We start from the raw sequence: 13451 nt of genomic DNA, 5'->3' as shown, positions 1-13451 counted from the left end.
CACAACTCCGCCTCGGCCGGGTTAGCTTAGCCTAGTTTTCCGTCCCTCGGTGGGAAATGGCCGCTCATCTGAAACGGCGAGTTTACGAGGAGTTTTCCAAAGTTGTGCAGGTGAGGACGTCCTTCTGCATTCCATACCCATCGGGCTCGCCCGGGCAAGCGTGCCTCACGTCGCGCCGCAGTTAGCTGGCGAGCTAATGCCGAATGCCCGGCGGGCGCTCGCTCATGGCCGAACGGGAGCTTTGTGTGTCTCGTTCACATTGTGATCCCGTTACACCTCCGGGGGGGGGGGGGTCGTCAAACAGTGAAGACATCTGCGTTATTGGGGAGCCGGTGCCTGAGTTAAACAAAGAACTAAATGGACGAACTGTCATTGCAATGCAAGCCGTGTCAATACAGCGATCACTCCGCTGAAAACGTCCGTCCTTCCATTCCATGAAACGGGAAACGGGTTTTTTGCACCCAGCATATGCGTTATTAAATGCCAAACCAACGTCGTAATAATACATTGTTGTAACAGTTACCGTCGTTCCTGGATGATTCGGTGCTGGTAGTTTTCTCGAGTCGGGGCGACGCGCAGAGTTACCACCGCAAGCCAACACGCTCGCGGCGCGTTGCGGTACGGTATCTACAGATATACCGCGGTATACGGTATTTTCTACGGTATTAACGTCTCGACACTCTTTGTCAATACTAAGTTAGTACATACTTTATACGAAAAGATAAAGGCACATGGTAAGGCCTCTGCGGCGCGGGGATGGCGATCGTCGGGGCCCTCAAATTCACAGCAGAGGCTAAATAAGTGACATATACGTCGAAATCCCACTTATTTGTGAAGCCGAAGGTGTAAACTTCAATTCACCCTCACCTCGTTTTGGGCGCTGCGCGGTAACACACGGGCACGTGTTGTATAATCCATTTGATTAGTGATTCCGCGAAGCACCACGTTCCGCCGTGTTTGTTTACACTCGCTCCCGGGCGCGCCCGAGTAACGCAAAGCACCGTGTCGTGAAGTATCAGCGCAAAGCAGCTCGGCGCGTAAGCGAAGGCGGCGGCACGCGGGGTCACGTCGGCATAGAACGTCTTGAGCTACGCGCCGTCTTACCCGGTGGATGTCTGCGTGGCTGCGCGATTCATATTTTATCTCTTTGGTATTTTTTTTGTAAGCACACACGCCTAGTTTGTGATCTCTAACCACTGCAGAGCGATGGAATCGACACCACGAATCAACATTCAAAGCCGAAACCTGCGCGCAGTACGTTGGATGGTGACGTCACAAAGCGTCCGACTCCAAATTCTCATCGCACTTTATTCGTTTTCGAACGTCGCCGTTTCGGCGAAGCGCGAACCTCGGCGACTTTTGGTCAATTTTCGTCGGGTTTCACACATTCCTGCTCCGTGTGCACATCGGTTCGGGCGAAACTTGAACGACGACATGTCGGCGACGTACCGGTCCTAACGACACCTCAACCATGTCGAGGTGAACTTGGAGAATAATTAAAATACGAACGATTACAATAGCAATAATTTAATTTTATAGCACCTTTCAAAACAAGAGTTACAAAATGCTGCACAATAGAAGTAGTGTGACACATTTAGATCATGTAAAATCCTAAGGTAAGGTGGTCAGGTGGCCTTGTGATTTGTGAAGCCACGCCCTTGTGACAGGTTTCCCATGAAGAGGCTCCTGCAAAGAAGCTCCGTCTGTCGAAGCCGAGCAAGTCTGCGGCACTGCACATCGACCTGTGTAAGGCCTCCAACTCCACCGATGCCCTTCAGTACCTGCTGCAGTTTGCACGTAAGCCGGTGGAGGCAGAAAGCGTGGAGGGGGTGATCAGGATCCTCCTGGAGCACTACTACAAGGCAAGGAACTACGACTTACTGTCACGGCTGAATGGACGTATTCTTAGCAAATCAGCTTCAGGAGCAATGAGCCTCTCATGAAAAAATGTAATGGTAGTAACAGTAATTAAAACATTGCGTTACAGATCACCATTTGCAGATAAACTCACCTCGTTATGCCACCTCGTGACAGTTTAGCCTCGTTATACTCAGAGTTGAGATTGAATCATCAGTATGTTGGGCAATCGAGTAGAACTCCCTAGCTCGTAGTGGAATATCCCCGTTAACCCTTGTCTGGTTTCACCTGATAGGAGACCGATAACTCTGTGCGGCTGAAAATCGCCTCTCTGCTCGGCCTTCTTTCCAAGACGCAGGGCTTCAGCTGCGACTGCATTGTGGACGAAGCCATCAACACACTCAACAATGAGAGTAAGACAAACGGAAACAAAGTTACCCAGGAAGACACACACATCCGTGTACAAACTGTCTCTCATTTAAAATAACTTTCAATGTGCCACAGTTGAACGATAAATAAAAATAAAATTAACTGTTATGTGTGAAGGTTAGTTTGCTATTTATGAAAAAAACAACTAATACATGTGAAAAAAAAAAGTTTGCTGTGGACCCCTTGCAATGCCTTTACAGACCCCTGGGTTTAGAAACCCCGGCTGTAAACATTTTATTTAATATTTGATTATTGAATTCATCAGAATACTAGGATTAGAGTCAGCTTGCCGCATTATTGTGACCTGGTGCTAAATTTTTGTATTAATTCAAAAGATAATGAAAACTATTTGAAAGTGAATGCCCATACATATATATAAAAAATAATGCCAATACATCTCAGGGATATTGTCGGAGAACAGAAAACTCTCTTTACCTCTTTTTGTTGTGTGTCGTTGTGTAGAGTCTCATCAGGTTGTGGCCCAGCTCATGGACACGCTGCTGGTCATCGGTTCACACCTGCCTGAAAACACTGCGATCAGACAGAAACTCATAGAGGTGGCCTGCAAGGTGAGAGACACACACACACACACACACACACACACACACACACACACACACACAGTTTCAGTTATAAACGGCCTTGTGAACTTCGCTCTGTGTTTCTCTGTCTCCAGCATCTGTCAGACACATACTTTGGTGTGAGGAACAAGTGTCTGGAGCTCCTGGGCTGTCTGGGCACCGTGGACACGCCCTTGAACAAAGCCAGCGAGGGCCAGGGCTCTGTGGCAGGTGTGTGTGTGAGAATCAGTGTTTCTGTTATCTGGTAACTGCAGTTTCTGACCAGGAAAATCTGTTGGAAGTCCCACAAAATTAAATCTCTCCGGTCATAATGTCCAGTGAAAATAATTCCCTCTAAGCACAATTTGAATTAGTGCTGGGTGGTTCGTTTGGATAAAAAAAATTCCACCGACCTGTTTATTTCCACGCTCGGCAAGTTGCAACAGAAAGCCAATCCGTTTGGATGATTGAAAGCTGATCTTTCACCTCTGACCAATCACGTTGGTTGATATAGAACTAAGCCCCGCCCCACAGGTTGAGCTTGTAAACACACACATGGAGCGTCCAGAGCTCTGAGAAGAAGCAGAAAGATGATGTGTCGTTTGGACACATACATCCATGGTTTGGTGTTTTTCTGGATATTTAAGTTACAACCCAAAGCAAACGGTGAATATTCATTGTGTAAAATTTTGAATTTAGACCTACCTATATTTTGTTTTTGATTTGATCAAAATGTATTTTTGGTGAAATGTTAATTAACGTGGATGCACGTGTTTCTTATTCACAAACGGATATCATTTGACATATTATTCGATTCTAGTAGTAATATACGTAAACTGACAGGATTTTTTTAAATTTTAAATATTCAATAAGAAATATTATACATCTATATGCCTTGATGATGTCATTCTCTATATACCCTGCCTATCAATTGTCTTTAAGGTCAATAAACACAGATAATATTTGTCCGGGAAATCTTCCAGAACACGTTGACCGGCACCAATCTTTTCTATAAAAACATTTGGCAGACTTGAGTGTGTGAACCATTCTAGTCCTTTTGAACCACAACGCTGTGTTTCCTGACCCATAATGCTTTGTGTTTCCTCTTACCTCAGCGATGGTGAGGGACGTTCAGAGCGTCATCAGCGACTACTTTGCAGACCAAGACCCCAGAGTGCGCACGGCGGCCATCAAGGCCATGGTAGGTTTCCTCCCACCACTTACTATAACTAGTAGTGGTATGTTGAACAGGGAGCACACTCTGACCAAAATCATATATCAGTCTTTTATGTTTTTATGTCTACATATGTCGCATTATAAAATGTTCAGCAACACTTTTATTTGTAAATTTCTAATATGATGTTTTCTACAGATAGTTAGTTATGGCTATAGTTAAAATTTACTGTACTTGATAAGTGGTTCCCATTCCTCTTTAAGAGTCTGCCCATTCTCTTTCTGGTTTTGTGTCTCAGCTGCAGCTACATGAGAGAGGAATGAAGATTCACCAAATTATCTATGAGCAGGTACCAACCAGAGCTCCACTTCACCTCCACAGGATACCTTTCCACCAAAACGTGATATATTTATTTGTGTGTGTGTGTGTGTGTGTGTGTGTGTGTGTGTGTGTGTGTGTGTGTGTGTGTGTGTGTGTGTGTGTGTGTGTGTGTGTGTGTGTGTGTGTGTGTGTGTGTGTGTGTGTGTGTGTCAGGCCTGCAGGCTGCTGTCAGATGACTACGAGCAGGTTCGCTCTGCTGCCGTGCAAATGGTTTGGGTTCTCAGCCAGCTGTATCCAGAGAGGTGAGAGATCCATGAGAGACTTTTAACCTTTATTTACATTTTGTTCTTATGTAGAGTGTCTGACTATGCTTCTCATCTACAAATCTGGAGTGGAATTTATTTGTCTGTGCATTGATCTGTCTTCGAGTAGCTGTAGCAGATTAATAGTTATAAAGAAATGTAATTTGATTTATGATTTTATTAAATTCGAAATGCATTTTCGTTTCAGAAATATGAATTTACAATTTCTGTTTTTGTGCTTCCTGCATCTGTCCAATCAGCATCGTGCCAATCCCGTCGTCCAACGAGGAGATCCGACTAGTGGACGACTCGTTTGGGAAGATCAGTCACATGGTCAGCGACGGCTCCTGGATGGTCAGAGTGCAGGCCGCCAAAACCCTGGTGAGTCAGTAAACGGCACGTACACTCAACCTCACATGCAGAGAAATCTGGCACAGCCAATCCCGGGTGTGACCATCGGAACATGGAGGTCACACTCATGAAGGTGTAATGAAAGGCAGCGGTCCTGTTCCAGAATGATCTGGCAAGTTGCTTTGAGAGCCGGTGATGTAACAAAGCGTTTCCCTGCATCCCCGCCAGGGTTCCATGCTGCAGGTCAGTCCTCAGTTCCTGGAACAGACTCTGGACAAGAAGCTGATGTCAGACCTCAGGGTGAGTCTCCGCTGAGTCCTGCCGTCACATCACACTTGGAGAAAGGGTGTCTGAAGGCCTTAATGGGTCTGAAAAACCATTCAATCAGTCAATCAATTTTGCAAAAATTAAAGTCTTAAATTGTATTGCTTAGTCTAAAAATGGATTTTTAGCGGTTAAGCTGTTGGAGTAAAAATATGTGTCGGAATAAAAATGTGTGTACATGTGTCGATTGAATTGTACAGATGAACTGTGTAGATTTTACCATCTATTTGCTAAAGAGAAGTGTTGTTACAGTGTTGTAAGACAATTACGTTGTCTTTCCCCACTGAAAGACACCCATGGGTACAATTAACTCATTGGCTTGCTATCATCTGTACATATGGGTTTTAATGTGAAAAGCTGTGACTGAACATCTACACACACACACACACACACACACACACACACACACACACACACACACACACACACAGGCTAAGTGACCTCCTCCACCCCACCCCTATAGAGGAAACGCACGGCCCATGAGCGAGCCAAGGAGCTGTACACTTCTGGAGAGTTCTCCTCTGGAAGGAAGTGGGCTGACGACGCCCCCAAGGAGAGGTTGGACACTAACGCGGTCAACCTGATTGCCTCAGGGGCCTGCGGGGCCTTTGTGCATGGTCTGGAGGACGAGATGTACGGTAAGTGAGGTGTGTGTGTGTGTGTGTGTGTGTGTGTGTGTGTGTGTGTGTGTGTGTGTGTGTGTGTGTGTGTGTGTGTGTGTGTGTGTGTGTGTGTCTGGATGTGTAAAACATGTGAGTGGAGCTGTGGCAATTGGAGCTCAACCAAGGCGCTATCAAAATTTGCTGCTACACTCAATGTAGATTATTTTTACTGATATTTTACTGTGTTGTTAATTGTATGTTGCTTTGTGGCTGAGTCACACGGCTCAGTGCAATGTCCCGCACTGTACAAACTGATTTTTGACGTGAGTTTTTCTGCTGTGTAGAGGTGCGGATCGCTGCAGTGGAGGCCCTGAGCCTTCTGGCCCAGTCCTCACCCAGCTTCGCTGAGAAGTGCCTGGACTTCCTGGTCGACATGTTTAATGACGAGATTGAGGAGGTGCGGCTGCAGTCGATCCACGTGCTTAGGGAGATCTCCACCAACATCACACTGCGAGAAGACCAGCTGGACACTGTGCTGGCAGTGCTGGAGGTAGATATACCCATATACATGTTATACATACTCGCACACACACACACACACACACATATACTTTGACATCCCATTCCAAAAATTTTACTTATTCCATAGATGTTAGATAACTTGTTTCCCCTGTTGGGAAATTGCATGATTGTACATGTAAAACTAAAAAAATACTTTAACTTTTAGTTTGTCTTTGTTTCACTTTCACTTAGTCATTTCCAAATTCAGTGTGATATAATGTGATGTCACACGCTATTTGTGATATCACAGGACATGTGGATCTGTGATATCACATTATTTGATTCCATTTGAAGAGATGTGATTTCATGTTACTCAATGTTGTGTCACAGAATGTTCTAAGATATGTTGTCTGTGATGTGACGCAGTATAACATGTGATACGCAATGTCACATGGCGTGATCTGATATTGATGAGGCGTATTAACCGTGTGTTTGTGGTGCCAGGACTCGTCTCGCGACATCAGGGAGGCCCTCCACGAGTTGCTGTGTTACACCAACGTCTCCACTAAGGAGTGCATACAACTGGCCTTGCTGGAGCTGCTGAAAAACCTCAACAAGTACCCTACGGACCGCAACTCCGTCTGGAAGTACGCCTCTGTGTTTGTTTGAATACATTTTCTGTTTGATCAATCAGTAACTTAACTCAAGTATAGACAATACAAACGCATAAGATGAGAAGTTAATTTACTTCATATGGCTGATTTTAGTCCTTTAACCTTCTCTGTGGGGGTTCTCAACTGTGTTTCTGAAAGGAGGAGGTCAAACTCGGTGTAAAGAGGCTGATCAGGACACACTGGAAGGATGTTAGCCTTATTCATTAAACAGTTCCTGTAGATTAGTGAACTGGGACCTTACTAAGTGTCTTTTTATTGAGCCTGTTTCTAGTGTGGACTGTCAATTTTTTTTTTTAAACCAGGTAGTTTTGTTACAGATGCCTGAAGTTTCTGGGTCTGCGCCACCCGACACTGGTGTTACCGCTGGTTCCTGAGCTGCTCAGCACACACCCGTACTTCGACACACCGGAGCCCGACATGGACGACCCTGCTTGTATCCTGCTTATACACTATGTGTGTTTGTGTGTGTACACATATCCACACACAGCAATACCATCACTCTTAACTATGCATTCACTTCACTTAACTGATGTATAAAATGTACAAGTTTTTTTTTTTTTTTAAGAGTCAGTCATGAACAAATAAAAATCGTAAACTGAGATAAGGGAGGAGTGGATGATCCTCGTTAGCTGCCTTAACCCCTGCTGTGCGTAGACATCGCTGTGCTGGTGTTGGTGTTCAACGCAGCCAAGTCGTGTCCCACGATGCCGGCTCTGTTTTCAGACCACACCTTCAGACACTACGCCTACCTGAGTGACAGCCTGTCCCACCTGGTACCAGCGCTCAGGGTGAGAGCACACACACACACACACACACACACACACACACACACACACACCAATAGATAGATACTTTAAACAGCCCCGGACGGAAATTGAAACACAAACATCAGTATTACAGCAGCACACCTCAAAACAAGTGTGCAATAATAAATAAATAAGCCAATAAAACTAAAACGCAGACACACAAACACAGTAATACAGTATAGACACTGATCAGCCACAACATTAAAACCTCCTGCCCCTCGTGCCGATCAAGGTATGGACTCCACAAGACCTCTGAAGGGACCTGCGTGTCCTCCGTGTCCTGTGATACCGTTTTTAAACCAAATTAGCAAGTACATCCGGGTCTTTTTAAATGCGGGTAAACCCGCTAAAATAGGCGATTGACGCCTTTCCCATTGCCAGTGGAATGGGTTTTTTGTTCTTTTACTGGTTCAACGTCACGAACACGCTGAAAAGGGGCATGTCATGTTTCCAGTGTGATTTTGGGGGGGGTCAGGGGGTGTCAGCCAGCGAGACTTGGTTCCCTTCGTTCCTTCAAAAGAGCCGTTCAAAAGAATCGGATTGTTTGTTTATCTATACTGGATCGCTGAAGGACCGGTGGCAGTGTGTGCACCGGTCCTCCAGCAGCGTGGAGCGGAGACATTCCCCCGGTTGGGAGACCGGCAAGGGGCGGTGCTGGAGTCCTCGTGTGTGGGGTTCTCCGCTGTTGTCCCCAGGGAGTAATCCCCACATTAAAAAATGGCATCAACTTTTGATTTTTGGATTCTAAATCAGATTTTAAAAAATGGCCCATAAAGGGGCCAAAATTAGGTCGAACCCAGGTGTCGCGTTTCCATCGGAGCAGGAGCCGATAAAAACCTGTGTCTGTTGTAGGGTCATTTGACCCAGGACTGAAAACCAGGTGTTACCGTTCCCACTAATGACAAATGCTGGATGTTCGCATGTGTTACTGGTTATAAGCGCAGTGGGAAAGGGTATAAGTTGCGAGGAGGGACCTCCATGGATCAGGCTTGTTGTTTACAGAGGTAATTCCCACAGAAGCTTGAATCGGATTGAGATCTAGGAAATTTGGAGGCTATATCAACACCTTGAACTCTTTATGTCCTTCAAACTATTCCCGAGCAGTTTTTGTTGTGTGGCAGGCTGCATTATCCTGCTGAAAGAGGCCACAGCCATCACGCCACCTTCTTCCATTGCTCCATGGTCCAGTTCTGACGCTCACCTTCCCGTTCTAGACGCTTTTGGCGGTGGACAGGGGTCAGCCTGGGCACTCTGACTGGTCTGCGGCTACGAAGCCCCATATGCAGCAAGGTGCAATGCACTGTGCATTCTGATACCCTTCTATCATAGCAGCATTAACTTTTTCACCAATTTGTGCTACAGTGGGATCGAACCAGACGAGCGAGCCTTGGCTCCCCACGTCCATCAGTGAGCCATGGACGCCCATGACCCTAACTGCTGCATACCAGGAACAGCCCACAAGACCTGTGGTTTTGGAGATGCTCTGACACAGTCATCTAGCATCTCAATTTGGACCTTGTAAAAATGGCTCAGATCCTTACGCTGCTTCAACACATCAACTTCAACAACTGACTGTTCACTTGCTGCCTAATATATCCCACCGCTTGACAGGAGCCATTGGAACCAGATGATCAATGTTATTCACTGCACCTGTCAGTTGTTTTAATGTTGTGGTTGATCGGTGTACACACACACTCACCTATCCCACTCTGTGGTCCAGTTGCCGGGCAGGAAGCAGGCCAGCAGTCTGGACCAGCCGGGTTCTACTAGTGGCTGTGGATCTGTGGAGTCGGCTCAGATGTTCCTGCAGCAGAGTCTGAACCGGGTCAACACCATCCAGAACCTGGACACGCCGGGAAGCCAGGACCTGCTGGACTTCACCATACGGTAAAGTCACACTCACACCAGTCATAGATAAACACACATACACAACACGCTAACATGCACACATGCATCCAGCCACTTAGTGACAAGCTGGTAGACAAGCTGGTAGAGATGTACGTTACCCTAAAACAAGGATAGCCCCTTGCCGTTCGGTTAAACATAAACTGAGATAATGTGGCAACAACAACTCACTATCATTAGTGGAGTTAAGTAAATATGTTGATGTACATCTAAATAATACAATATATAAAATAATGATTTTGCTCTGGATCCCATGCAGTATCTATAGGTTGCAATGATATCGACCAGTAGATAAAGATGTAACTTTAAGGAGGTGTGTGTGTGTGTGTGTGTGTGTGTGTGTGTGTGTGTGTGTGTGTGTGTGTGTGTGTGTGTGTGTGTGTGTGTGTGTGTGTGTGTGTGTGTGTGTGTGTGTGTGTGTGTGTGTAGAGACCTGCAGAGACTGGGTGAACTGCAAACAGAACTTGCCGGTGCTGCTGACTTCTGTGCCACGTTCCTACGCTGCCAGCTGCTTCTCATGAAGGTAGGAGGGTGTGTGCTTGTATTCACGTGCACCGGGTATCCCGCAGTGTTATTTCAGAAGAAAAAATCATCGCAAGTTGTAGCAAAAAACATCTTGTTAATTGAGATGCCACGGTCCTCTTAAGTATATCAGTCCCTTTGCGTTCGCCTGTGCGCGTCACACATTTGACCCTTGACCTGTTCGTCTCAGGCTCTGCAAGATAAGCTCTGGAATATGGCCGTTCCGCTCTGCCTCAAACAGAACGCCATGGCAACAGCTGCAGCTCGACAGGTCAGTGCACACCATTGGTTGTCTAAAACCACAGATGGTGCGACAAAGCCTTATTGCATTTTGAAGCCACGGGATTTGTAGAGGCTGATCACATGTCAAAAGATGCATCTTAAAATGAGCCACAGAGACTTCCTCCCTTTGGTACCCGTATGGAACGGATCGGATTGACTTTCAATAAGCCCATTGCAGAATGTGTGTGTGTGTGTGTGTGTGTGTGTGTGTGTGTGTGTGTGTGTGTGTGTGTGTGTGTGTGTGTGTGTGTGTGTGTGTGTGTGTGTGTGTGTGTGTGTGTGTGTGTGTGTGTGTGTGTGTGTGCAGATCCTGGAGGAGACCTACAAGCTGGAGTTTGTGTACAGTGGTCTGGAGAGCAGACAAGTGGCCACTGTCCACCATGTTCGCCTGCAGGCCAAAGCTCTTCAGCTGGTCCTCATGGCACGTGCACGGAGAGGGTGAGTACAAACACACACACACACGACTCACACACAAGTCTTAACTGCAAGTAACTCCCTATCTTTATCCCTAGACTGGATCCTCTCATCACCAGCTGTGAGAAGTTTCTACATGAGGTAGAATCTTTTCAGAGGTAAACTCTCCTCTTTTAACAGAAACATGTCTTTCTACCGACCTCAATCCTCTTTCTTTCTCTCGGATGATGATGATGATGATGATGATGATGAATAATCCGTCCCGCAGGCTGTTTCTGGCAGAGCTGCCCCACTTCCAGGACAGTTTTGCGGGGAGGCTGTTGGAGCTGCTGCCCCGACTGTCGTCCTGCAAACCGGTGGAGCTTGTGAAGATCCTCCAGAGCACGCTGCGACAGAGCAGCATGCTGCAGCTCCACCTGCCCGAGCAGGTCAGGAACCGCGCACACACACACACACACACACACACACACACATACACACACATCTGACATGAGAATCATCACGCAATGCTCCGGTCTTAACACCTGGTTCCTACTGGCCAACAGATCCATCGGGCGACAGCCACCATCATAGAGCCCACGGGGGAGTCTGACAACCCGCTGCGTTTCACCTCCGGCCTGGTGGCGGCGCTGGACATTGATGCCACGCTGGAGCACGTCCAAGACCCCCAGAGCAGGGTCAAGGTTCAGGTCAGTCTGGATGAAAAGGTTTGGTTCTGTCGCGGCGAGACGGTCACGTGATGCACGACGTAACGCCCCAGACAACGTTGACGCAAGCTGGTTGTGAGCAGAGGTGGAAGCCCTGGTTCAGAAAGTTAAGATTCCACATTGGGGTTTTGAGTCAACCATGTGGATTTGCTAATTTAGCATCGACCCTGAGGTCAGAGTGGGAACCCAGCTGATCAGTCCGTGGATGGAGGAAAAAACATGGCAGGACTTTCTGAACCTGGAAGTGTTACATCTGAAATTTTCATTATATCCAGGTAGATATGAATGCCAAGTATAAAATAAAACCATAAGGGTCCTGATTCAGAACTTCCACAAATATGGAGCACCAATTGTTATTCATATCGATTTGATATTTAATTCATTATTATTATTATTTTGTTTTAAAATTGTTAACCAAACAATTTTCCAAAGAAAAATCTTCAGAAGAAAATGTACACGAGTGAGATCAGTGTGTGTGTGTGTGTGTGTGTGTGTGTGTGTGTGTGTGTGTGTGTGTGTGTGTGTGTGTGTGTGTGTGTGTGTGTGTGTGTGTGTGTGTGTGTGTGTGTGTGTGTGTGTGTGTGTGTGTGTGTGTGTGTATATATATATGCAGGTTGTGTATCCAGACGGTCAGGCTCATGTGATTCAGCCAAAACCGGGAGACTTCAGGAAGCCTGGACCGCATCGACACAGACTCATCACACAGGTCTATCTGTCACACACAGCATGGACGGGTGTGTAGTAAAGCGCGCGCGCACACACACACTCACTCACTCACTCTCTCTAGCTGCGTCTGAACTTGCATACTATGTATTCGTACCATCATCTTTACTGTCATACATAAGTTAGTAAAAAGATCGATGCCTTCTCAGGCGTACTACATTGTCATATCGCCGCTACACTTCCTTTCAGCACCTTTTCATGACAACACTGCAGAGAAACCTTAACTGGTGTCCCAATGCATTGTGGGATACGCTCGTGAAGTGTGCAGTGTTTACATACTACCATGATTTACTGGTTGTCGTAATGTCATCCTGGTACTTTCCACATACTATTTGAATTCTATGCTTTCGGACAAACGAACAGCATACTTCCTTGGCGTACTAAATAGTTTGCTAGTATGCGATTTTGGACGTTTCACACACTAAACTACTTTCCTTTTAAACTTTGGTGTACGTTTGAATTTTTTGCCCCTCTCTCTCTCTCTCTCTCTCTCAGAGCCCTGTCAAATGGAAGTGCGTCTCCTTCTGGCCTACAGCTCTTCCTCCTCCTCTTCCTCCAAGCCAAGTTGGAGCAACAGCACTGACGCCCTCCCGCCACCGGAGGCTGCCACCGAGGGAACCATCCCCTTCAGCAAGGCTGTCAAAGTGTTCATCATGCCCAAACCCGCCCGCCGCTAGCCACACCAGTCACCGGTTTGTACACTGGGAAATTATTTTTAATAACGTCCAGATCTCAAAACAGTAAATTATTTAAGGCCAAAGTGCAAAAATGTATTGAGCCACACGACACACACACCTGAACAATAACCTTTCCAGGAACGTGTTGGTGTTTGAGGATAACTTCATGTGCTGAGTTTTAAAACCAGATTTAGTGTCGTTTTGCTGGGTTTCTGTCAGGTAACCTCCGATGGACTGGAACGTTACCTAGACACCAAAACCCTGAATATCAGACCACTTCTCACAAGACAAGAGCAAACGCAGTCTCCCTTTTGTCTAAC

General features: G+C 46.4%; 1 protein-coding gene across 1 annotated transcript; it reads left to right on the top strand.

The window, feature by feature from the left end:
• The first annotated feature begins 5 nt into the window (after nt 1-5).
• ints4 (integrator complex subunit 4) lies at nt 6-13380 on the top strand. The gene is made up of 24 exons (XM_080007511.1): nt 6-110; nt 1668-1862; nt 2153-2270; nt 2749-2855; nt 2963-3077; nt 3962-4047; nt 4319-4369; nt 4555-4643; nt 4904-5024; nt 5223-5294; nt 5782-5956; nt 6265-6470; nt 6926-7068; nt 7413-7528; nt 7750-7883; nt 9622-9788; nt 10236-10329; nt 10519-10599; nt 10918-11048; nt 11123-11182; nt 11293-11452; nt 11570-11713; nt 12345-12465; nt 12950-13380. Exons 1-24 carry the CDS (start codon nt 57-59, stop codon nt 13129-13131), a joined length of 2922 nt encoding a protein of 973 aa, XP_079863637.1. The 5' UTR covers nt 6-56; the 3' UTR covers nt 13132-13380.
• The last annotated feature ends 71 nt before the right edge of the window (nt 13381-13451 follow it).

The sequence above is a fragment of the Zeus faber genome, assembly GCF_960531495.2.
Source record: "Zeus faber genome assembly, chromosome: 9".
In the NCBI taxonomy this organism is placed as follows: Eukaryota; Metazoa; Chordata; class Actinopteri; order Zeiformes; family Zeidae; genus Zeus; species Zeus faber.
Note: the sequence above shows the minus strand (reverse complement) of the source record. Positions and strands in the feature narration are given on the sequence as shown.

What these genes read in the sequence shown, in the direction of transcription:
- ints4 (XM_080007511.1), top strand. Translation starts at nt 57, where the DNA reads ATGGCCGCTCATCTGAAACGGCGAGTTTACGAGGAGTTTTCCAAAGTT. An exon ending in CGGCGGCCATCAAGGCCATG is followed by an intron (nt 4,048 to 4,318) that starts GTAGGTTTCCTC and finishes TTTGTGTCTCAG; the next exon opens with CTGCAGCTACATGAGAGAGG. An exon ending in CGACATGGACGACCCTGCTT is followed by an intron (nt 7,529 to 7,749) that starts GTATCCTGCTTA and finishes TGCTGTGCGTAG; the next exon opens with ACATCGCTGTGCTGGTGTTG.